The 24,254-nt window shown below is 35.7% G+C and overlaps 1 protein-coding gene across 1 annotated transcript in view; it reads right to left on the bottom strand.

Annotated features, from left to right (window-relative positions):
* DNER (delta/notch like EGF repeat containing) overlaps positions 1-24,254 on the bottom strand; it is a 74,013-nt gene that overhangs the window by 38,024 nt on the left and 11,735 nt on the right. The window contains exons 3-6 of the mRNA XM_018074817.2: positions 23,872-23,966; positions 21,304-21,470; positions 6,758-6,903; positions 714-867 (exon numbers count right to left, since the gene is read on the bottom strand). Of these exons, the coding sequence (XP_017930306.1) occupies positions 714-867; positions 6,758-6,903; positions 21,304-21,470; positions 23,872-23,966 (562 nt within the window). The remainder of the gene's footprint in view (positions 1-713; positions 868-6,757; positions 6,904-21,303; positions 21,471-23,871; positions 23,967-24,254) is intronic.

Raw genomic sequence — 24,254 nt, 5'->3', positions numbered from 1 at the left:
ATATAAAGTTCAGATAGAAGACTTTCCTATAACAGCCATTTAGTAAGGTTTTTTTCCAATAACATGGATCTTTAATTTACCCTCCAGCATATGACCATCACTTTTAGTTTAATTTTAATTTCAGTGAAGATGTCAATAATAATTTGATCCAATTTTTAAAGCAAACTCTTAAAATAACTTCAGATAAATCAGACACTTGTTCATTAAGTAAACCCATGAACTACTCAGTTTATTTTATGAATTTTTTTAAAGCTTTCAAAATCAAAGTTAATTCTGAGGAATGGTCCAAGAACTGCATCACACAGAGAGAATTTTCTCCCATTTGATTGGTGCAACATACAGAAAGAGTTTACTGGTTACAATGAAAGTATGTTTATTCAACAGCTAGTTTTAATATATACTTAAAATCTGAAAACTGAAAAAAATCTGATTAGGAAAAAGCTGATGTAAACAAAATTTTGCTTATGTTTTCTTAATAGTTAAAGTTCTATTGGTTATGAACAATTCAGTCATTAGGTTATGGTTTAGACATGTGCTTTCAATGGTGTTTTTTAGATGAAGAATCTTTCACAGCCTTTTGAAAACTGCCCTCAATGTTGTTGTATTTTCCATCTTTCCCGGTATCTGAAGTTACACAGTTCACTGCTCTGCAAAACATGTGCCCTGGCTGTCCAAGCAGAAATGCATTATTCAAAGTGTAACACAAAACCTACCAGGCAGGCAGCTGCAGGTGAAATTGTTCCTGTCGTGTTTCTGGGCCACATCGGTGCAGATCGCGTTGTTCTGACAGGGCTGGCTCTGACAAGCATCAAATTCTTCACACAGGGAACCCTTATAAGCATCTTCACACTCACAGAAAAATGTTGCCTAAAAAACAAACAGCATATGTCCTTCCCAATATATTTTCAAAGATTATGTTTTCATTTAATACCCTACTGAACATAGATGTTTGGGTTTCCTGTTTATAACAACAACAGCTGCCATAGATACATCAAATACTAAACCTGCACTAATTCTTCAGCTAAAATTTTTAATGATGCCGGGTCATTTCATCCAGACAAGGAGGCTGGGATCAGATCCATAATACCTAAATCACTATAAATTTTTTCTTCCATTCCAGAAACTAGATTTATAGGCTGAAATAAGTGTCAGGATAAGTAACGTGCAGATTTACTGCAAAAAAATCCTACTACAAACATGCACCCTTCAAGGGAAGGACTGGCTCCCAGGGGGTCACTTCAGTGGTGCTTCAGCAGTAACAACCCCTTCAATTTTGTTAAAATATGTCTTCTTCCCAATGTATTCACTACTTTTTCCAAACCCTGCTGCTTAATAAAAAAACAAGACCACTACCCCTGCTAAAGGTTTAAAATACCTACAGAAGGCATAATATGACATTTTTAGTAATAATATAATTAAAATTAGATTTAAAAAAACTTTACATCAGTAACATTGCCAAGGAAGGTTCAAAGAAAGGAAGCAAGGTAAGTTATCTCCTCTGTAGTATAGATTTAGGTTAAATATCTATCTGAATTTGCTCAATAAACACTAGATGGCAACATCACTCACTCTCACGTTTCAAAGCCAGATCATTAGGGCTGGAACGCAGCTGTCCCATGCACAGACATTGTAATGCAAATGAGCATGGAAGTAGAAACATGGGGGTCTTCTATTTTTTACTAGTCTTTGCTTCATATGAATAAACATCTGTGGCTTAAGTAGAAAATAATCATCTTCACACAAATAAAAAAGTTTACTCGGTAAACCCCAGATTTCAATCTTCCTTACAAATACCTCACTGGTAGAGTTATACAAGGATCAATATGATACATCTCTAAAACTTAAAATGATGGGCATGTTATTTATCAGGAGTGCAAGAAGTCCTTGCTAAGTGTACTAAGAGTACAGTCTAAAAATGTTCTGGAATTTACCCAAGCCTCTTCACAAAATAGCTCTGAATATCTCACATATTAGAAATGACAGGTTTCCAAACAAGGCTGCAGTTCAACAGAAAGTCAGGCAAGCAAAACAGAGTCAAAATTATTGTACTCCCATAGTACAGTAACTTACTTTAAAGATAATTCATGTGAGCTGTCTACAGAGACACAAGCAGCCCGGCTCTGCCTGCACTAACATCCTGCTACAGCAATATAAATATTAATACATTTAAACAGTGCAACAATCAGCCACTGCTTCAACAATATTGATTAAATAGGAAGTTAAGAAAAGCTCAGATAATATTGATATCACTCTAAGAGTTTCATACAGGCATCAATTTACCATAAAGAGTAGTTAACAAAATTGGTTTTGAAAGCTGCAAAAGAAAAGCATTGTAACACTTCAAACTGAAATGTCTAATGACAGGTAACAGTTCTGAGGTGCTGACAAGTTATTCTATAGAAAAGATTAGGTGTTATTGTCACTTCCCCCAACTGATACTATTGCTGTTTCCCTGAATAGCTAACATGTACTAGCATATTTGAGGAAAACTAAGTCAAGAAGCAGCGTCACATCGCCACACCAGCAGTATTAATGTCACTATCTAAGAATTCCTAAACCATCTACTATCTATAAGCAGTTCACCTGTGCATTTTACTTGATAAGGCGAGTGCAAATCTATAATATATCATTTTGGATGGCAATAAAATAAATTTCTTAAATAATCTGATATTATGCAAGCTGTATCATATTATAAATATAGTTGGAATATAGTAATGTTTTCCCTATTTTAAGTAAGCAGAGTAATAAGTACTTTTTTTTACTATAGTAAAGAAACTGTTAAGAGGACAAGAATGAAATTTATGTCTATGCTTTCTCTTGCTGAGAAAGACTTTCAGTATTTATTACAACTCCCAGTGAGTTGCTATAATATTTGAGCAAAACATTGCTGTATGATAATTACATACTTTGTATTTAGGAATATATTGGACTTATGAAAATAAGTCCATATGCAGGGCAGTTTGCCTTCAGGTATACATTAGGGTTTCTTATAATTTGCCTTTTTACAAATTATAATTAAATATATCTACTCCAAAGCTTCTAGTCCACAGAGAAGAGATGGAATCCAGTGTTATTCATTTCAATATGTTATTTCTCTGTGCCAGCAAAGGCCAGTTATTTTTGTGTAAATCTCATGGGTTCTAAATCTAGCAATAAAATCTCATTTTTACACGGCCAGCTCTTCCATATTTTACATGGGAGAGCTGAAGTTATGGAACAGAGCAATCTGTGAAAGAAACAACTTTATCCCCATAGATAAATAAAGTTGTGGCATTCAAAACGAATAGATGGGCAAAGTTCACTTCAAAATCCTACATGAAGTCAGAAATTCACACCAGACAAATCTCTCTTCTTTGTGTTAATACAAATATTTTTCTCTTCCTTTAACACCTAACTGGTTTGAGGACAACTTACTCTGGTGTAAGGCTGAGTATACGAATCTGACACTTGTATTTATATTGTGATGCTGCCAAGACCAGTGTTGTACTTTTGACACATTCCTGCTTCCCTCTTGTGGACAAATGGCAAGCATGGTAGGAAGGCAGAGGTACAAAGCAAGGAAAAGGCATCACTTGGACTCAGCAAAACCTCACAGAACTTTGTTCAAAGTGGTGGATTTTATGTTACTTTCAAAAGCAACAGTAATTGAAAAAGAAACTCTGCATTAAAAGTTTGCTTTTCATATCCACAGTCTATAAAAAGTATCTAGCTGAGTAGAAGTCAAGTTATGTATCAGTAAGGAATGAGTAAAAACTGTCCAAGACTCCCAGGTTAGACCAGAATTCATTTGTTTACAGTTGTATGCACTCCATAGATAACAGTTTGCCACTGTGCTCATACCACTGCAGATTGTTAATTACATTCAAATTTCCCATTAAGCAGATGTGTTCCTACATTCTTCTACATTAAACTAGATTTGAAATAAAACTATGAAGTACATAAAGCCCCAAAGACAACCATAAATCTTCTTGGCACTGGGAGCAATGACTACAGCCAGCAGAGCTCTGAGCTTGTTCATGGTATTAGGTCTTTTATCCATTCTTCTAAGAAGTTGCTTTGCATCCTGCAAAACTAGATTGTGCAAAACAGAATGAATTATAGATAAAAACAAACAGCAAATCACAAAGGACTTGCTGTAAACTTAAAGAAAATTAAAGTTTAAGTTCTGCAAAAAGAACTGTGTCCTGGGAAACCACCACAATGGTCGTACATGTCGAGCGTGTAATTTTGGCAGTTGCTTGCTCCGTCGTTAGGGAAATCATGGAGATATTTTAGGGTATATCTCACATACTTTGAGTTAAACAAAGGCAAAAACATTCTGCTTAACGAAATACGCACCTTCTATTTTTACCTTATGCTGGGCATGAATCAGTTTCTCAGCTGAGAATAAATTCTCTTATGCAACTTAATAGGCTGAGGAGCAAAGAAATCTCACAGATCTAAACAAACACCATGGACAAAGAGACAACACAGCAGTTTTATTCTCCCTGAAGTAGGAGGCTGGACATAAATTATGTACATTTTGGTCACTGTATCTGAGGTTTTAGTGAGCCCAGCAGGCTACCTGGCCCAGGTTTGATGGCACTCGAGAGGATCACTGGGGACATTCCTCATTTGTTCAAGTTCTAGAAAATTCAGGAGCAGTTTGTAACATGTGAAAATAGAAGAAATTGCATTTCTAAAGAAAAAAATTTATTCATACAAATATATTTATATTAATTTTTATATATTATTTTGTCCTTAGAGATATTAAGATTCCTGCTAATTGCAGATCTCTGACTGCCATTAATTGATAGACACCTCTCCAGAAATGGACTTCAACATGGTTCCTGTGTCCCACAGGGACAGAGTCGGTCAACTACATCCTAGTGCATGTTACATCCAAAACACTGCCTCAATAAACTTTCCTGTTAATAGATTCAGAGAAAGAAAAGTGGAAATATAAGAACAGTCCTAAATTTTTCTATTCATTTGCCAGGGAAAACAACATACCACATGTGCACAAGGCAGGGCTCATTTATTACTAACTATTCCAGTTTTAACACATAAATTTTTCAATGCCAAGATTACAAGTAGGGACATATAAACACTGATTTATCTTTTTTTGAGTGAAATAATTCCTTCTCTTTCTCGTCATGAAGTCAATCTGGCTTTCCTTTTAAAGAAAATTTTACTTTACTCGCCATGTCTTAAATATTTATAACACATGGATAATTATTAAAGGCCATATATGCATTTTCCTTAACGCAGAAAAGCGTTAATTCTTCTGCATAGATACAGGAAATAATTTATTTTTATTTTGTGACATATGACACGCAACAAGAGAAAAAAATTAGTCATAAAAATGGACAAACAACATGAAAATATACAAAATAAATCTATTTAGTAAAGGCTTTAACTCTCAAATTGAGAAAAAATGGAAAAAGACTAAATTTTGATATGATGTTATACACAGTAAATTTGAACATATTATTTACATAAGTGAAGTTCAAGATGCCAAATTTATAAAATAAAAATTATAAATATAGTAAAGCAGAAAAACTAAACTGGACTATGAAACAAAACCCTGTATCTGAATGAATAATTTATTTGGATACCAGCCAGCTGGTATAGCAGAGTAGCACTTATTTCTAAATGCATCTTGCAATAATTATGTTCACACATTACCTCCAGCATTTTATAAAATTCATTTTTGAGAAATAAAGCAGACAATTAATCCAGATGTTAGCACTGCCTTGTATATATAGATTACTGTAGCAATTTAATTATTGTTGTTACAATTCAAAACATCCTTTTTCTATCAAACATGCTTATTGAGAATTTAAACCAGAAAATAGTAGCAGATGAACTAAAAGTGAATTCACTGAATATGCCAAATTTTCTGTGCTCAGAGCAGGCTCACAGCTGTTAATATTTACTCAACAGTTACTATTGCTTTTATCTCCCAAATGAATATTAATAAAACCAAAGATTAACTGCGCATATTTGTGCTGTAAATGACTTTTAATCCATGAAATAAAAAATAACATGTATGGAAGGTAACAGAGCACATGGGATCTAAGTCACAGAAGGCCAGTCTGGTTTTGTAAAAGCAAAACAGAGAATGCAAATTGAACAGATTTGGTTCTTATTTTCTCATATTACTTGACCACATAAAAAATCCACAGTGGCCAGTGGAATTGGCATTGTAATCTCTCAATGTAGTATTATGTAAAAGAAAAAGATGTACAGGAAAACTCTCAAGCAATACCAAATTACTCAGTTCTGTTTCTTCTCATAATTATGCTCAGATAATTCCATTGCACTGACCAGTGTATTCTGAGTGACCAGTTATTAAGATGTGTAGAGACAAGCACTAAATTAAATCACACCTAAGACCAAAACAAGGTTGAAGACTTAAACTGGAACACATTGGTCTGGAGATTGGAGATCCCAAGTATCCACCACATGGGCCTTTTCTCATAAAGAAACATTCTTAGGTAGTGGCAGGATGCAGTACAAATTACCTTCTACCTGATCAGAATGATTGCTTTTACCGTCAGGAAGGGTAAGAAACTTTGCATCTCACATCTGTTATTTTCTTACTTCAAGTGCTTCATTTCTAGGTATAGGCAATAAATATATGGTTGTTATCCAGTAACACCTGTGAGCTTTAGAAGGTTGTGACACAGCAGCAAGGCATGCACACACTCAGAGGACTGTTTATAGTTTCGTGGAGTTGCCACACTGCAGGAAGGTCTCGATAAGTTCCCCTTACCTCATCTGGTTTGGTGATACATTTTCCTTTCCCCGAGCACTGCAAGTTCTCTGAATGGCTTCCCACAGGCAGGCAGGTACTGACTTTCACTACCACGGTCAAGCGTAGAGCCACAATGCACTTGGTAACTGAATCGTTCAAAAAACCTTTAAAAAAAAAAAAAGAAAATATTCTTACTACGTGACAAAAACACTGATACATATTAATGCTCTACAGCTAGACAAGCAGATAAAACTGATTTGAAATAAAGTGTCAACCAAGAACAGCATTGCTCCCACTTAACACACACCTATCTGAATTCAATGTGTGTAAATATAAACAAGAACACAGTTTGGAGACAAACGCTCGTTATATTGATTAATAAAAGAAAGGCAGGATGGTGAAACAGATCTACTTCCAGAGCTCTGATCTGCAATCATTTTTTAGGTCTCAAATAATCAAATGCTTATGCCCGCTATCTTTTTGATATGTAAAAAAATATATTTTTAAGTTTTCTAATGACAAGGAATATCAAAATCAAATTTTGCAGAGGAATGTGTTTAAATGAATTCACAAAAGTTACTTCAGAGCTCAAAAGCACACAGATTCATTACACTGGTTAAAGATGCAGAATCCCTTTGTCTCTATTTTTTATGAAGTTTGCAAAAATATACATACACAACTTGACAGTACTTCTTTGTGTATTATTGAATGCAAGCATTATTGAATGTCTGATCTGATTTCTCTATAAGGTGATATAGCAGGTAGAGATGAACACTACATGAAAATGGGAACATTTGACAAAGAAGAGGAAAATTCATAAATCTCTGGCTAGCGCCTGTAATTGCATGGAATTATAAACCTTGTTGGTTGGAAGCTATTAAAACACACTGGAGCTTAACGACATCACTATCACCCACATTTCTAACAGAGATATCTGGAAAACAAAATAAAGGGCAGCAGGAAAAATAAAATATGGCACATACACAGCCCATGACATACACAATTAAGTCAGAGTTCTTTTCAAAACATATAAACTCTGCTCCTGTACTTCACTTGTGCTTGAACTGCATTGTTCCAGCACGGGGATTAAACTGCTGGGTTACAGCCCTTCCACGTGTGGCTGTTTTGTTTGGGGAGCTTGGGGCAGAATAAATGTGCATTGATATAAAATGTGTGAGTTTGGTACAGTGTATATACTGTATGCAGAGGACATGTATAAAAAAATCCACCAAAGATCCTTCCATAAATTGTCAAATTTGGCTCCACTATCCTTAGTGTAGGTAGACTCCAAAGGCTATTTGAGTGTAGTATCAGTATGGAACGTTAGAGATACAGAACAATTGCAGCATTATTCTTTTCTTTAGAAATTAATACAGGGAGAATTTAAGCAAAAAAATTGATGGGTTTTTTAAAATATTCTTATTTTTAAAAAGAATCACAGTAAATAGATGCAAGAAGTGTATGACATAGAATTTTTTTCTAACATTTTCCACTTTAAATTCTAAAATCCACTTACAGCCTAAACCTCTAAGGAGCTTCAATGATGCAGTCTAGTTTCTTGCATTATAGACTGGAAATAGCACAACATTTAGTCAAGCAAAAAAAATAGTACAACAAAACATTTATTAAGAACAGGAATAAACAAAAGTTTTGTGGAACACTTAGAACATCAAGTGAATTTTCCTTCAGAACAGCTGCTAAGCATTACTTACATTCTGCATACAGAAGTGTCAAGCATGACTAATTCTACAAATTCCATAGAAAATCATATGGAAGACTTCCATTCTTTGTCCTTCATTTTTAGATTTCACTTTTTGAAATGCTGCCTTCTTTCAACAATTAGTTGTCTATGATCCCTAAACCCTGTCTTCAAACAGGAAAATCTCATGTCCAACATAGACACCACCAGCTTGAGTGTAGCCTTTACAGGTTAGCTAAATATTTCAAGGGATCAGATTAAAAAAAAAAAAAAAAAAAAAAAAGGATGTTTTGGGTATAGTTCCAAATGTCTAATGGTCTGTTTTTGCTAGTGAAGATTATTGTAATCTGATGACCCCTCCAGAGCTAGCCAATTTATTCTGGCCTCAATATATACCCTATTTTTACCCATCTGTTCAAAGATGCAGCCAGAATTATTTTCTTTAACAACTGAATGCAATTGTCACTGTCAGTCCTGCAATTATACGTGAATGCTTGGAAGAATGTGGTATTTAGGAAATGTCTTTGGGTTCACATTTGCTTGTCTGAAGCAGATTGTTACATATTCTTCAGGACAGTTCCCTAAAGAAATATTAAATCAACCTTCTTTGTACTTTGAATCCTGTTACTATTTTGGTATCAAAAGCCCTTCGGCAAATCACTGAAAAAATCATTATTCTCACTGGAACGCCACATATTTTCCTGTAATTTCCAATTATCTCACCTGATTTCCAAATACTAGAAAAATACAAACACGGATATTTATTTTCACTCTACAGAAGTTGCATACAACTTTCAGAGATCTCCAGATATTAAGGCTAAGAGAAGCTTGTCTGACTACCTAAATATAATTCCCTGCTTAACTCAGGTCATAGCACTTCAATTAATTCCTTCCCCAATTCCCATAACAGCAACTGAACTAGAGTGAGTTTTAAGTTCTATTTTTAACTTCTAGGTAGGAGAATAATTTCAGAGGCATATTTACAGCTACCTTCATCTAAGGTCTGGAGAAAAACATTACAGCAGTTATATCAAAAGGTAATTTTGTTCAGTTCAACCTTGCTGGTTTTCTAAAGCTAGTAAAAACATAATGACATCGAAGCATTTTCAGTCGCAGAATTCAAGGTTGAGTTATTTACAGTAATGTTAGGGAAACAATTCTAAAGTCTAATAAATCATAATGTGACATGAATAGTCATTTAGATTGCAGAGGAGGTGTTTGCAGGCTTTGTGCACACACATTTGATAGTCTGAGAAATGCCTGCACGATTTCACTGGCAGTATGTGTGGTAAAATACGCTACAGCTCATCCCTCCCTGGTAGTTTCACCTACTTGTGTCTAGGAGCACCAAATACATATGCTCTGTTTCACTCACATCAAGAAAGTTAAGAATGAAAAAGAAGGAATAAAGTCAAAACCAAAGATGACAGGTGTCATCATTATGTCCAGGTGCTTTCAGCAAGGTCATATCATGCTGTTCAGACTGCCACTGCTTGCACTTTCTAGACTACACAAATTGATTTGCTTCTTCGCATTTCTGAACCATGTCTTCCTTCTAAGCACAGCAGACCGAGGTTAGCAAGCTGGTCCATATTGGACAGCCAAAGGAAAACTGAAGTTAATAGACCACCAACTAAGATCATTATCTTATTGCACATAATAGTAATGAAAGGCATAACACTTCACTACAAATGGTTAACTAACTCTTAGTGTGTACTGGATACTCAGACACACACAAACACTTGCCTTTTGCTATTGGCTCAAATGTATTTCTCTGTATTCCACACAGTGAATACATGTATTCCAACAGATACTCACCTGTGGCTGAAATAATAGATTATCATTTTAGCTCCCTACATAAAAGTTCCAGTTTGCAAAAATATAGGTCTTTCAGTCCACCTAGAGGTTTCTTGGATGACTGAGAATGACTGCCAAGGGGATTGGGCACTCACTCACAATGAAGTATCAGTCCTGAAGTTTTCAACTTATTTTTAGCCTGGTTTCCTAAGGAAATGAGACAGCAGTGGGATGTCTATCAGTTTCCATCTGTTCTCTTTTTCTCTCTCAACACCTTCCCACACCAAAAGCTTTTGGGGTCAGTAGCCAACTTCAACATTTTGCAAAGCAGTGAAGTTCTCAAAGACACCAGGTGCCTGCAGCTTCCCTATAGAGGATACAGCCCTGGCACCAAGGGCATTGATAAGCCTAAATGGGTAGGAAAACAAAAAAGGGTCCCAGAATAAGGTGTACAGTACAGTCAGCTATTCATTGTTTGGAAAATGGGAAACTGGGATATATTCAAATGGAAGAAAAACAGATACTATCAGTCTTCCAGGAGCAAAGAAGTAGTATTTGGTGTGCCTGCACCACATCTTCAGTTCAAGTTATGTAGTGACATAATGAAGCTATAATACTTGCAGATCAGATTTCAGCTTCTAGAAACAACACTGCTGTCATCAGAGCATATTGAACCATATTTATGAGCTTTAGTGGTCCAGGATAGAAGCTACAGGACAGTTCATCTACAGATGATGTAAAGCCACAGAATTAACCCAAAGAGTCAAGAAGAATTTTCTGTTTGACCATATCTCTCACATCACAGGAGAAGATGTTATCCAGCAAGCTAAACAAGAGTGGTCAATATGCTCAACCTTTTGTGGCCATTGAACTTTGCAGACATAATACTTTAAAGAAAGGAAGTTAGAAAAGAAAGAGACTGTATTTTGATTGCAGCAATCACCAGAAAAAAAAAAAAAAAGAAAAAAAAAAGGATACCTGAATTCTAGTTCTTTCTCCTAAAACATTTTATGTCCAAGTTTTATCCAGATTATTTCATGTCCATAACACTCACACTGTCCATGCATCATATGGTTACCATTCAAAACTATGAAAATTACTACGAAAACAGGAGTCTATACTAATCCTCACCAAGCTTCAGTGCCTTTTTGATTCTAGGGATCAAGTAGTAAATTGATTTTAACCAAATAAACCAATTTTCCTCTCTTATGGCACTGCATATCACAATGTCAAATAGTTATTCATTGAGCAAATCTAAGCAAGCTCAATCCTTCACTTGTTCATGGAAGTCAAATTCAACTCCTTTTAGAAACCTAACAAATGAAAAAGCATAACAAGATGCGCTCATGATGCACTTGATTCTGAAAATTTACCTTTACAAGTTGAAGTAGTAGAGACCTGCTTTTGAGTTACAAATGGACAAACAGTTATCACCTTTTCCATGACCCTAAAACTCAGGGTCATTAAGGCCTATCAATACTCTCAGAGCCCTGACACAAACTGCTCTACAGAATTTGGAGAACGGGTCAGGAATGCCTTCCTTGTCTGCTCAGGATGATTATCATACATAAGCAGAAAACAAGAAATGAGAAACAGGTAATCAATGCCATTCTCAATTTTTGATGCAGTACTTCAGTGCCATCAGCACCATACCGAACATCTGAGATCATTCTCTAATGATGCTGCTAGGCAACACAGCATCTGGGGATACAAAAATACAGCTGCAATAACAAGATTGCTATTTTGTCCACAAATAGCACTATTTATAGGTGGTACAACTCTCCCAAATTCTACATAGATCAGCATGCTTACTGTGCTTTATTGGAGATATTGCTTCTGAAAGTCTATATATATTTTAGAATCAGTTCAAGACCTGTTTCAACTATCCTATTTTTCAAAAGTTCACGTGAAACAGCAATTTAAAGAATTTTTTCTTGTTGTTGATAAGTGACTGAAAACCTTCTTATTGCATTTTTTTTCTTCTCCAAATTGATACCATAGTTACAATAATCAGTTTAAAAATAGATATGCTTTCCTCCTTTGCTATCAACATTGAAAACTCAGCCTGGGCTCCTAAAATAAAACATATACTTTCCTCTCGGGCATAATCACTTGAAGGTAAGTGAGTTGCTGGTGAAGTCACCTTCTCAGTAACATTACTGCAATTCTACCAGAGGCAGGTTGACAATGATAGTGTTACAGTGGTGTAACAGAAAGCAAAATTTGGGTGTCAGAAAATTATTACCAAAACGTTGGGAAGAAAGAGCACACAGCTGGACTTTCAAGTTGGAGCTCAGTTTTGCAGGACTGGTAGTTTAAATATATTTATGAACTGAGTAAACCAATTGAATTCACTCAGCACAGAAAAATCAACAAGCACACGTTCCATTACATTTCCTCTATAACAGATAGCAATTTCTGAATTTCATTGTTACTTAAACAATTACCCAACTTAATAGCTTTACTGGACCAAAACCCACAACGGAACTATGAACTAGTTAGCCAGAAGGAGCACACTTACATTTACAAAACCACTTTCATACTGCCTATGAAGGAGATGTGACAGCTTAGAGTGAGACCTTCTGTCACAGCCTCAAGGACTCTGCTTACGGTCCAAAATGCTGGTGAAAGCCCAAAAAAGGGTGACAAGACTTGTCTTCTTCCTGTATCACAATTTCCCATTGTATGCTAATTTGTCAGCATTTCAACAATGTTGTCAAGCTGACAGTGAACTATTTTGGGCATAAATGTAGACCACCAGAATCTCTGATATCACGCCTCATAAAAGCAGTTGAATGTGGTGGAATACAAATGACGTAGCTGGGGCTGCAATAAGGGAAGCTGTGGAAGATGGGATGCCAAGGTTTGCTGGGGTATATCTATAGTGACTTAGAGGTATCACTTAGATATATCTATAGTGACCTCAACTTAGAGGCTTTATGAGTGGCCACCCTACTTTTAAATACACTTTACAGTGTGTTACACTACTAGCTGAAGATCTCAAAGCAGTTTACAAGCATTATTAAAATGCACCCCTCGTTGTCCTCACATTGGTACATTGCATAATGCACCAATTGTGCATTGGTGTCCTTATTTCACCAATGGTGAAGGTTAAGCAGGTTAACCTGACCTTAACCAAGGTCAGGTTAAGCAGTCTGTCCAAGATCCCACAGTGCAAACAACCATGGGATCAACTGAACATAAATATCATGACTGGCCACAAAAGTCATACTCGAAGAATGAGAAATCTTAAAATTAAATAAACAAACAAAAGGTAAATACCTTTCACCAAGCTTTACAAATGTGAGTAGATGAACCTTCAAAGATGGACTAGAAAAATAATTTCCCACTGTTACTTGCTAGAAGTAGCAGTGAATAAAAATTAATTTTGATACTTTCCCAATTAAAGATCACTCTAAAGAGTAAAAATTATTTAAATGCTAGCTTAAAAGATAATACAATGTAAATAGTCTAATGCAACTTGATCATGAAGGACATCGTATTTATAGATACCACTTCTTGATACCCTTTCTTATAGAGGCCTACAGCATTCTTCAGAATGGTTTGGATTTCAAGTGAACACTTCGTTTTTTGCTTTATAAGGCCATCTTTTTTAAAAAATCATTGAAATTAACACTTCATTGCACTCTTTTTGCTGTTCACTGTTCTGCTGCTGCTGCTATTGTTTACCAAAAGGCCATTTTCTGCAAGGTTAGCTCTTATGCCCAGAACCCCAGGGAAATGTTCAGCTGAGCACAGTGCTGAATACTGCAGACAATAGGGCCCTTCCAGGCAAACTACACACTTAAAAATGAGAACCCCACGAGCTGGAGGAGTTGTCACCAAAGGCCCCCACCAGCAGGGCTGACTTGCACAAGAGGGTCACGCACGCGGACGTTCCTGCACACGGGCCGAGCAGCAGAGCTGCCAGAACAATCCAACCACGGCATGTGCAGGGCAGGGAGACTTAATTTAGTCCACAGTGAAAGAGGGTTAAGTCAAATGACTGCACATATGCCATGGGCTGGGAGCTCACACAGATGCTCTGCTGACACAGAGCCACTTGTTAAAGCTGGAGTAACTTGATTACGTGGCTCTCACTGAATTCAGTTCGCACATCTCCTATTATGAAATAAAATTGTCCTATTTAATTTTTTGTTTAAGTGAAAACAATTTCAAGACACAGTAAACTGCTTTCTTTTGATGGAAACGCATGTGTGTTTTAAAGGTAGGTAACAACACAAAACACAACAACCCAAAGCCCCAGTTAAAACTTGCCTCCTAATCTGAAATTCTACATCCAGACAAAAAGAGCTAGAAAAGACTGACTTGTTTCAAAACATAGCTCTAGATTATTTATTTTTCACATAAGATTTTTGCACTGTTTCATTTTGTCTATTCAATATCACTGCAGTCATGCTAGTGGTGACCTCTTGTTAATGCATGATGAGGCCTTGCAAGGAGATTCATTAAATAACCAAAGAGGATCAAAAAAGTAAATAAATTCTCAGGGCAGAGATAGGAAAGAAAATACTTCACTGCACTAGAAAGGCAGAACAGCATTTTGGACAGGAAAATATTATACTTTCTGACATGGAACTATATTGTTCACACACTTATTAAAAAGTAACAGATCTCTTGTGTTTGAGAAGCCAAGCATTAGTTTTCCCTTTTAAGCAAAGCTTTAAAAAGTTTTGTGGAATTCAAGCAAGCTGCCTTATAGGCGCTGGCATTTGAATGGCATCAGAATTCATTTCACCAGAAAGATGCTAGAGCATCCATTTTCAAGTGAATTTGTACAGTTACCAATTTCATTTAAGGAAATACTTCTGAAATACTTGATAAGTATAGTTTAAAACAGGTAGTTATGTTGTATTGATCTAAAATGCTGGGCATATTGGATAAAAACAGATTACACACCTGGTCTACATCATGTTTTGTTTGCTGTGACGAAAATAACCACTATAATTTAAAGACTGTGCTGGAGGATTTATTTTCTATTCGGATAAAAATATTATTTCATATAAATGTTAAACCTTCTGCCTTATTATCTGCAAGGTCTTATCTGAGAAATAGAAATCTTGCTTATAAATGTCTTCATCTCATTTTATAAGCAGACAATAAGCTGAAAAGCTAATGAAGCAATATCTCATGGAAGTCGCTTTTTAAGCAGCATCATGGAAGAGCTAAATATAACACAAAGTCAGAAAGCAAGGAGTTTCAAGCTATGTACAAGCATTTTTTTTACATTTATAGATATATAAACTTTTTAACATATTACCTATGGGAAATGAAGGCAAAATTATAACACCCAAGTGTTTGTTTTACTGTTTTTCTGAAAGAGCTCCCATCATTGCAGCTTCAGCAGTGGGCAGACCAAGGTAGAAAAGCAATTTTCCCAACATTTTATCATGAAAGCTGATGAGAAGCAGGTTTTATTCAACAGAAATAATACCTTAACAGACATGATAAAGACCTGAAAACAGAATTTCATTTTTTAATCTTGTTAGGAGAAAGAAAGGAAACAGGTTGCATGCATACAGTCGGCACTGCCAGCTTCACACTCTACACTGTGCCCAAACCCCCCAAATAAACACTTCTTAAAACTAAGTAATAATCCTATAGTATGTAATTTTGTATTGGTATGAAAAGGAAAATGGCCTGAAGTTGTGTCAGGGGAGGTTTGGGTTGGAAATTAGGAATAGGTTCTTCTCCCAGAGGGTGGTTGGGCACTGGAACAGGCTCCCCAGGGAAGTGGTCACAGCACAGAGCCTAACAGAGTTCAAGAAGTGTTTAGATGATGCTCTCTGGCTCATGTGTAGAGGCCAGGAGTTGGACTTTGATCATTGATCCTGGTGGGTCCCTTCCAACTCAGGATATTCTATGATTCTATGAGTTATTCCTCAATCTCCAAATTCACTGGGGGAAAAAAGAAGCTATGGTGGTTTATGAGCTGTTAACTGGACTGTTAAATATAACCTGCTATCTGTGCAGCCACACAGGTGTATCTATACCAGTTTTCCAAGTAGACTAGAAAGTGTGTGAAATTAGAACAGGTTGACTGGAAGTCTCTCAGCCGCAGGTGTATCTTTACATACACCTGAAGCACAGAACTGTTGCCTGAGTGAACAGGTATATTAATTTAATACCAGGATAAAATAACTGACTCGTAAAAGAAACAGAAGCAACTAAAATGCAAGTGTTACAATAAAAGCATTAAAACACTTTTTTTTTATGTTGGATTTGGTTTTTTCAGTATTTGTGTTCTCAAAGCTAATGTTCCAGTTTTCAATCAGAATGTGATTGCATGCCCGGATAAAAGAGATGAATGCAAAAAGTCATAGAGGATTTATGAGGAAGTAGCCATACAGCCTGAAAATGCCCTTCAAAGCCCTTCAGCAAGGCCTTTTTTATTTTTTAAAGAAAAACGTTAGTGCACTATTTTTTCAAGAGAGCTACTATTTAATCAATTTAGTAAATCTTATGTGCTCACGACAAGCTTGTTTAGAAAAATATATCCATGTTCCAAAATTCAGTATATTATTCCCTGAAAGCGAGAAGTGCACAATGCTGAATGGATTAAGATTCTCCCCAAAACATATAACAAGCAGCACTTTCAACTCACCACAGAGATGCTGAGCTGTAACCTATTAGTGTTCATGAGAACTTCAGTCTGAAAGACTTCTGCCCAAACTGACGCTGCATCGGGGAACTCTTATCTCATTTTTTCAGACTCATAAAATGTATTTAATCTGATTTCAATTTCTCAAAATATATTGCAATGAAGAATAGGTGTGTGACTCTAGCAGGGTAAAGTTTTGCAGCTAACTCATTTTCAAATGTTCTAGTACCATTATTGCTAGCACCAATATACGAAGATCCTGAATTAAAACAAATACCAATGAGACGTTTTATAAATATGATAAATAGTTTATGTGGGAATCACTCATTAACTTCAAAGAACGTTGGGACAAATAGTATGAATCTATAGCTCTATTGATGTAAAAAACTTTCCATAAATTAATGTTTTAGATGTTGAACCCTTAATTGCGGTCCCTTATTTAAAGATATCATTGATTCCCTCCTGCTTCACTTTCTATCTCTCAGGCAAATCTTGATACTTATCCATAGTGCTCCACAGAAGAGATATTTTTCTGTATAGATATCAAAAACATTTCCTATTCAGAAAAACCCTCAGTTAAATGCTCCTTTTCTTTTTTTAAATCCTGCATAGGGGTACAAAACTTTGGAATTCTCTTGGCATCATATGAAACTTTTCTGTTGCAAACCATGAGCAGGGATGAACAGTTCACCTGGCTTGTACCATGGACCAACCAACTAGTGATTACCTTTGTCTGGCAGTAACCTGGCATTAAAATCCACCTTGGGATATGGAGTGTGCTTCACTGTGCTCCTAATCCACCTAAACTACTGAGTGAGTCAATACTTCCAGGAGTATTCTCACTTCAGAGCACGAGCCATATTGGTCTTTTTTTCCCATTGGCTAATAAGTACACTTCCTAATAAAACATTATTAATTATTTTTTAGAAGACTGACACATAGTATCAAACCTTACCAAAAAATCTTTAAAAATACTCTGAGCAAAGCATGGAAAGAATGTGTTACAGAAGGTAAAAGCCAGTCTTCAAGTTAGTACTCTTTGCCATCTACTGGGGCTTATTTGAACAGGGTAAATGCTGTAATTTAACAACATAATCATGCTGCATAATCGCAGCACTATAATTCTTTTCTTGCACTTCAAAAGACTGTTTGCAGATGCAGTAGCCATTTTATAAATCCCATTACAGAACACAGGCTGCTCCTTTTCCTTTAGTTGTGCTCCACTCTCCCCCTTCATTCTCATACAGTGCAGGTCCTGTCTCTGGGGGGAGCAGAACTGTGCTGGAGGTGTCTATTTTTAGATGTCAGAACAGCATTCTTCTCAACCTCTAGACATTGTTCCCCGAACCACATGATCAGCAAATCAGCACATTACTGCTGACTTCTGCGTCTTTTCAATCTTGTCTAAACAACTTTAAACTTGTGTCACCACAAGGTAGCACAAAACAAATAATATTTCCCTAAATGTTTTGTCTTTGGTGTAAATAACTTATTCAGAAAGATTTGCAAGAGGTAATTAAAGTACCTTGCTGAGTAAAAAAACCTTGGAGGCAGTACAGTGAGAAGTGACTCAAAAGTGACTCAAGATGTAGATCAAAAAGACACATACATCCAAAAAAAAAAAATCAAATGGAAAAAACATCACTCAGACCTCCCCCATTTTTCTTTAACAGTTCTCATTAGAAATTTTTTAAAAGAAAACAAAAAATGCCATTGTACAGAACTCAAAAATTAAGACAAGAAACCTTTAAAAACTCATTTGAATAAACAGAAAAAGTAGGGGAAGGAGGGAGAAAGTATAAAAAGTAAATATATTGATGGTCATGGTCCACAGTCTTACTGTGTGACTCTATGTTTACAGCATCCTACAGTATCTTCTGGCCTCCTATTGTTCTATCTTAGCATCAATATAAAAGCATCAATAAAAGCACATGAAATATTATTGGTTTTTTATATATAATAACCCAGTTTAATTTATTTTACCTTAGTATAAGCTTGTCATGCATATCAAGAAAATATGGGAAGTTGTCTATCAGAAAAAAATATATTCATGTCATCTTATTGAAAACTAAATGACTGAAATCTAAAGAGTTGTGAGTCATGTCAACTTCACAGACCACTTCCATACATCTGGATCATATCTGAAGGAAAGATTAAATTATTTTTCTATAAGCCTTGGTAGAATTGCAGATTTCAGTTAAGACAACATTCAGCATTTTTCACAACAAATAACTGAGTTACTTTTAAGTTTTACACTCAAGACACTTCACTGTACAAAAACTGATGATGGAAAGTAAGCAGAATATTTCCACATAATTGAGAAGGAAACTCGGAGGCTGTTCTGTTTTCTCTTTCTTAAACTAACAAATTCATGTTTCAGTGTCTTTATTGCTTTAATATTTCACCCTTTTTTTGCTCAACTGTTTTAATAAAAGAAATAATTCTGGGAAAAGCTATAAGTAAGTTAAGACCACATAAAATAATTTACTCTGGAAAACAGTTGAGTTACCTCATTACTTGATTATTTGATAGTGCAGAGTTGCAACCCCTCAGGACTGAAAGATATGCAGAAGGAATGTTTCATATTCATTTTCTATCAAAAGCACTACAGTTAATCCAACTATTTGCTAAAATAAATAGGATTTATAAAAATTCAAACGCACTATAACCTCACTCATCTTGACTAAGCGCTCAGACACTCCTATTCATGAACATCTCACTGCACTACTGGAGCCTCCCTGCTGCTTCATGCAAATGCATTTATGATTCATGTTCTTTACATAAATCAAATTACACTACAGCAACTGGAAAATTCTACAAAGAATTTCACTATCAGAAAATTAAAAAGAAAGACCAAAGAAAATATCAAAAGCCACATGGAAGTAAAATAAGAGGTCTCAGAAAACTTGTACTGCATTAAATAATCTATTTTTATGAACTAAGCCCCATTTTGTATTCATCAAGGGAAAGGTACATTTTTCACCTCGTGTTACCCAACACAGAATAAAAAATTTAAAGCAAGAATCCCAGTGACAGAAAGGCAGCCACAGAGACAAACAGGACAAGACAAACTGTGAAAGAGCAACAGAACATACGTTTTAGTCAACTGAATTAATAGCCTGTGCTGTACTATGTATACAGTCAGGTGGAACCTTCACAGAGCAACTCAGGCCCTCTGTTTGGGAGCTTATAATCCAAGATGTGCCTTTGGGCACTTTCACGAGTGTATAAAAGCTACAAATTACCCTGTCTTCAGGATGCTTTTATCATACATTAGCTACCACAAGGCAAATGCAAAAATTTATTCCTGAGGAAGATACATGAGGATAACTTTTCCCCTGACAAATTAAATGCAAAACTAGATTAAAAGAAAAAAAAAAAAAAGGTTAAAACTAAGCATCTTGGAATAATAGAAAAACCCCGAAACTGAAAAATAATTTGAAGAAAATAAACATCACTGAAAGAAACTGCTGCTGACAGTAATCAAATTATTATACTAACAACGTTTCAGCAGTATCTTTGCTAAGTGATAGCTCAAAAAGGAGAGAACAAGGCACTACAGCTGCATTTGGAATTTTCTATATTAGCTACACACTTGGATTTTGTCCCAATATTTCTGCAGCAGAATGTTTTTAATTTTACATTTATTAGCATGATAAGTTATTGAATAACAATTGTGGCAGCTTATAGTTCATTATAAGATATATAGCATTTCAAGCAGATAATAATAAACGCTGTTATTACAATGACTTTGGTTTCATGTCATTGGTATAATAAAACATCTGCCCAGAAATCTCAATTTAATTAAGTCTATTGCATCTATGCATAAATATTGCATTAAACCAGTATTATTTCCCATACACTTAAAAATAACATATCAGCCTATTTTCATTACACTCCTTCCACAAAGATGCTTAACATTTAATTGCCCAATGAAACAAACAGTATATTTCTAAGGTTTCACATTCACAGAGACAAAACTAGAAAATAAAAAAGTAGTGCAATTAAACATTGTTAAAATATAATAGGAAATCTGATCTTCTAATATATTTTTTCAGTTTTACTGTGTAAAGGCTGAAGCTTCTTCACAAAGTACCTCCTGACCCAGCACCTGACAAAGGAACACCTCATGCAGACAGTTATATACTGTAGCATTTACCAAAAGCTTTACAATTATTAAAATAGAACACATAAAATATCTTGCATCATCTAAAGGTATCAGGCAAAAATGACCACCTACATTTTAAGCTGAATGGTGCCACCTGTGTACAAATTCAGTGTACCTCTTGTCTGGTTTGAATGAATCCATGTCTAGAACATGGTCCCAGTATCCCATCTGGATCTTTCAGCAGCACTTAAATGAAAGGAATTACTCTTGTTCCTCTAAATGCTGCGTAAACCATTGGTTGTCACTGAGAGGTGATGAACAGAAAGCATGTTACTCACCAATAAAGTAGTTGTTTCCCAGTGCAAGCATTTCTTCAGAAAGAACAAGTCCACCCAGTGCCTGGAGAAGAGTGACACTTCTGCCATCAATGAGTGAACACTGTTTAAATCCAGTGCTTGTGACTTTCCATAGCAGAATGAGAGAAGCAGTAGCATCTTGCCTTATTCTAAGAAAAGAAATAATGAGAATATTTACACTGAGGGAAATTTGTGTTATTAGGAAATACATCACTGTAGAACAAAAGCTTATCAATAAAGAAGAAAATCTTAAATTTAGCAAGCATGGAATCAGGAAAAGTCCTGAAGATTTTTAGCATGTCCACAAAATTAAAAAATGCTTCAACTGTAAGATTTGCATAATAGTATATGTAACAGTAGATTAAATCTTACAGAGCTCCAATTTCCAATACTTGAAGGTCACCATCTTACTGCCCAAGAAGAGTTTTACATAAATATCACATAATAGTTAAGGATCCTTATTCAGTCTCTGTATTTATGCCTTTTTGAGTAGTACTTCCATTCTACATCTACAATGCCATCATTTTCTGCAGCTGAAGTACATCCAGGGCTCTTGTTTACTGAAGAACATTCAATGTTCACTCAATACAGGGAGACAGATCCTTGTAGAAATCCCCATTTGTCTGACACACCAGATCGAAGATTCGGGACACTTTATTCTTTTAAATCAAATGAGTCATGCAATGCTCCCAAGGTCACTGAGTCCATGGTGTCTTCCTGAATACTGACAGACTGGATATGGGGTTTACTAGTGCCTATACACTGTCGGCTCCGTTAGGAAGTGCTGTACTCTATGCCACTCTTTCTGTCCCCTCAGGATATATTTTTTCCTACTCCCCTCCACAAAGAAACAATAAAAACCTGTCATGTTTCTGGCAAGTTCCCAAATACTTGGGCATTAATTTCCTCAGAAGGAATACCAAAGGAGTTTAAACAATCCTCCAAAAATTCAAACACAACTACATCCAACTGCTAAAAACTGATAATTTTCTCTTGCTGAAAACAGACTTCCAAATACCTAGAGATGTTCTGTTCCATAATTTTCTGTAATAAAATTATTTCAATCCTGCTCAAAACACAAGGAAATTGTCATTTTTCATTTGACTTCAAAACAACAAAGTTTTGTAATCATGCATGACCCAAGTTGAAAAAATGTTGCAACTAGACATCATAAGAAAAATTTTTACAGTATTTTGGGTCCTCTTTAAGAAAAGTCCTTTGCTGACCATCTCATTTTAGAACAGGATAGAAACTAGTTTCACAGTTTAGATCACACCTGACAATCAAAACAAAACAAACTTATTAAACTCAAATTATTTACCTTTCATAGGTAGCCATTGAACCAGATATGTTACTTGGGCCTTCACCATAGGAAATAAGATGAAATAAAGATAGTTTCCCTGACCCGTCCTAATCTAAGCAGATATAAAACACAACTAAATATATGTACTGTAAAAATCATCAAAAATTACTATGTACTCTGCAGCCTCCTTTAAAATGGGGTCCCTCCATTTTAAATAGAGCTTTAGAATCCACAAATGCCAGCTTTTTCCTGATTCCAAGAAAAGACACTTGTTTGCTTTCAGATTCCAGCCAGCCAGAGCATCCACACTCACAGATCTCTTTCTGGCTTAGGTTTAAGGCTCATGAATGAGCACAATTCAAAGTGCTGTGGGAAGGGTAGGACACCCCCACGTTTAACAGTTACTGCTCCAAACTGTCTGCAGCTTGTCTGCTTGCATCGGTTTGTTTTTTCCTGTGAGCATGGCCTTTTTTAACAGAAACCTGGGATCCTGAAAGATAAGATGACAGTATGAGAAAAGGAGGCTATTTTGGGAAAATCTAAGTCTAAAATTGCAGTAAAGCTGTGAGCCAGAGAGCTACGTTGGCAGATTTTTATTTAAAATAAAATTTCCAATATGAAAATGCCTCATCCCAACTGACAGAATCAGATCTTTCTAGGAAGTCAGGTTCTGTTAATTAAATGTAACAAAGCAAGCATGGGATGGAAAAAGCAAGAGTTTGAAAAGCAAATAACAGAATAAATTCAAATTTTTGAGAAACGTGGTTTGTAGGACATACACAAAGATTTTACAGCTGATGATGACACCCAAAGCAATAACCCAGCAATCAAGTACAAATGCACAAAATACATGCATTTATATAGTCAACGATAACATTTTCTACCAGCAAGTTCATCTTGAGATTAAAGGGGGTAAAAAAGTGTTCACTGCATGAAGTAGAAAGGAAATGTCATATCTTCTTCAAACTGACATCTTCAACACATCTGCCCTAATTTCTATTGCATTATGATAGCTCAGAGACAGCTTACATGCTCACATCTTCTAAAACATTAAATACTTGGGGAAAATTATGCCAAGCAAAGCGCTGTGATGGCACCACTCGATGCCTGAAGTCTGTCTGCAGTTCTCTCATAGACCTTTAGCCATCTGACAGATCTGCCTGCCTGAAAAACTGTTGTCGAAAACATCCAGTCAAAGGAGAATAAAAGCATTTTTGTATTTTATCACATAGAATGAATATTCTTACTTTATTGACGTATTCTGTGGAACTTCAAAGGAGACAAGCCGGCCTCCAGCAGAGCTATTGGAACTGGCATTTCCACAAGCCACATCTGGGGTTATCTGAAAATAAAAATAGCTTTATTTAACACTAAATGAGAAAATCTGACCAATGAAAACATGAAAGAATTTTTTTACAAATGACATGAATAGTCCAGCAGTCATCTTTTAAAAATCCTCAGGAAGGACCAAAACATTCACCAAAGTCTTTATGCTGCCAATAGACATTCTGAAAATTTACATAACCATCCTTTTAGGTTTTTATTTTAACAAAAAATTCCTGCATGTAAGTGTGAACTTCTAAAGGCATCTTCTTTTAAAAGTGAACATGTTTAGAAAAAGATGAATAGG

Source organism: Manacus vitellinus, unplaced genomic scaffold (genome assembly GCF_001715985.3).
Source record: "Manacus vitellinus isolate BGI_N305 unplaced genomic scaffold, ASM171598v3 scaffold_29_pilon, whole genome shotgun sequence".
In the NCBI taxonomy this organism is placed as follows: Eukaryota; Metazoa; Chordata; class Aves; order Passeriformes; family Pipridae; genus Manacus; species Manacus vitellinus.
Note: the sequence above shows the minus strand (reverse complement) of the source record. Positions and strands in the feature narration are given on the sequence as shown.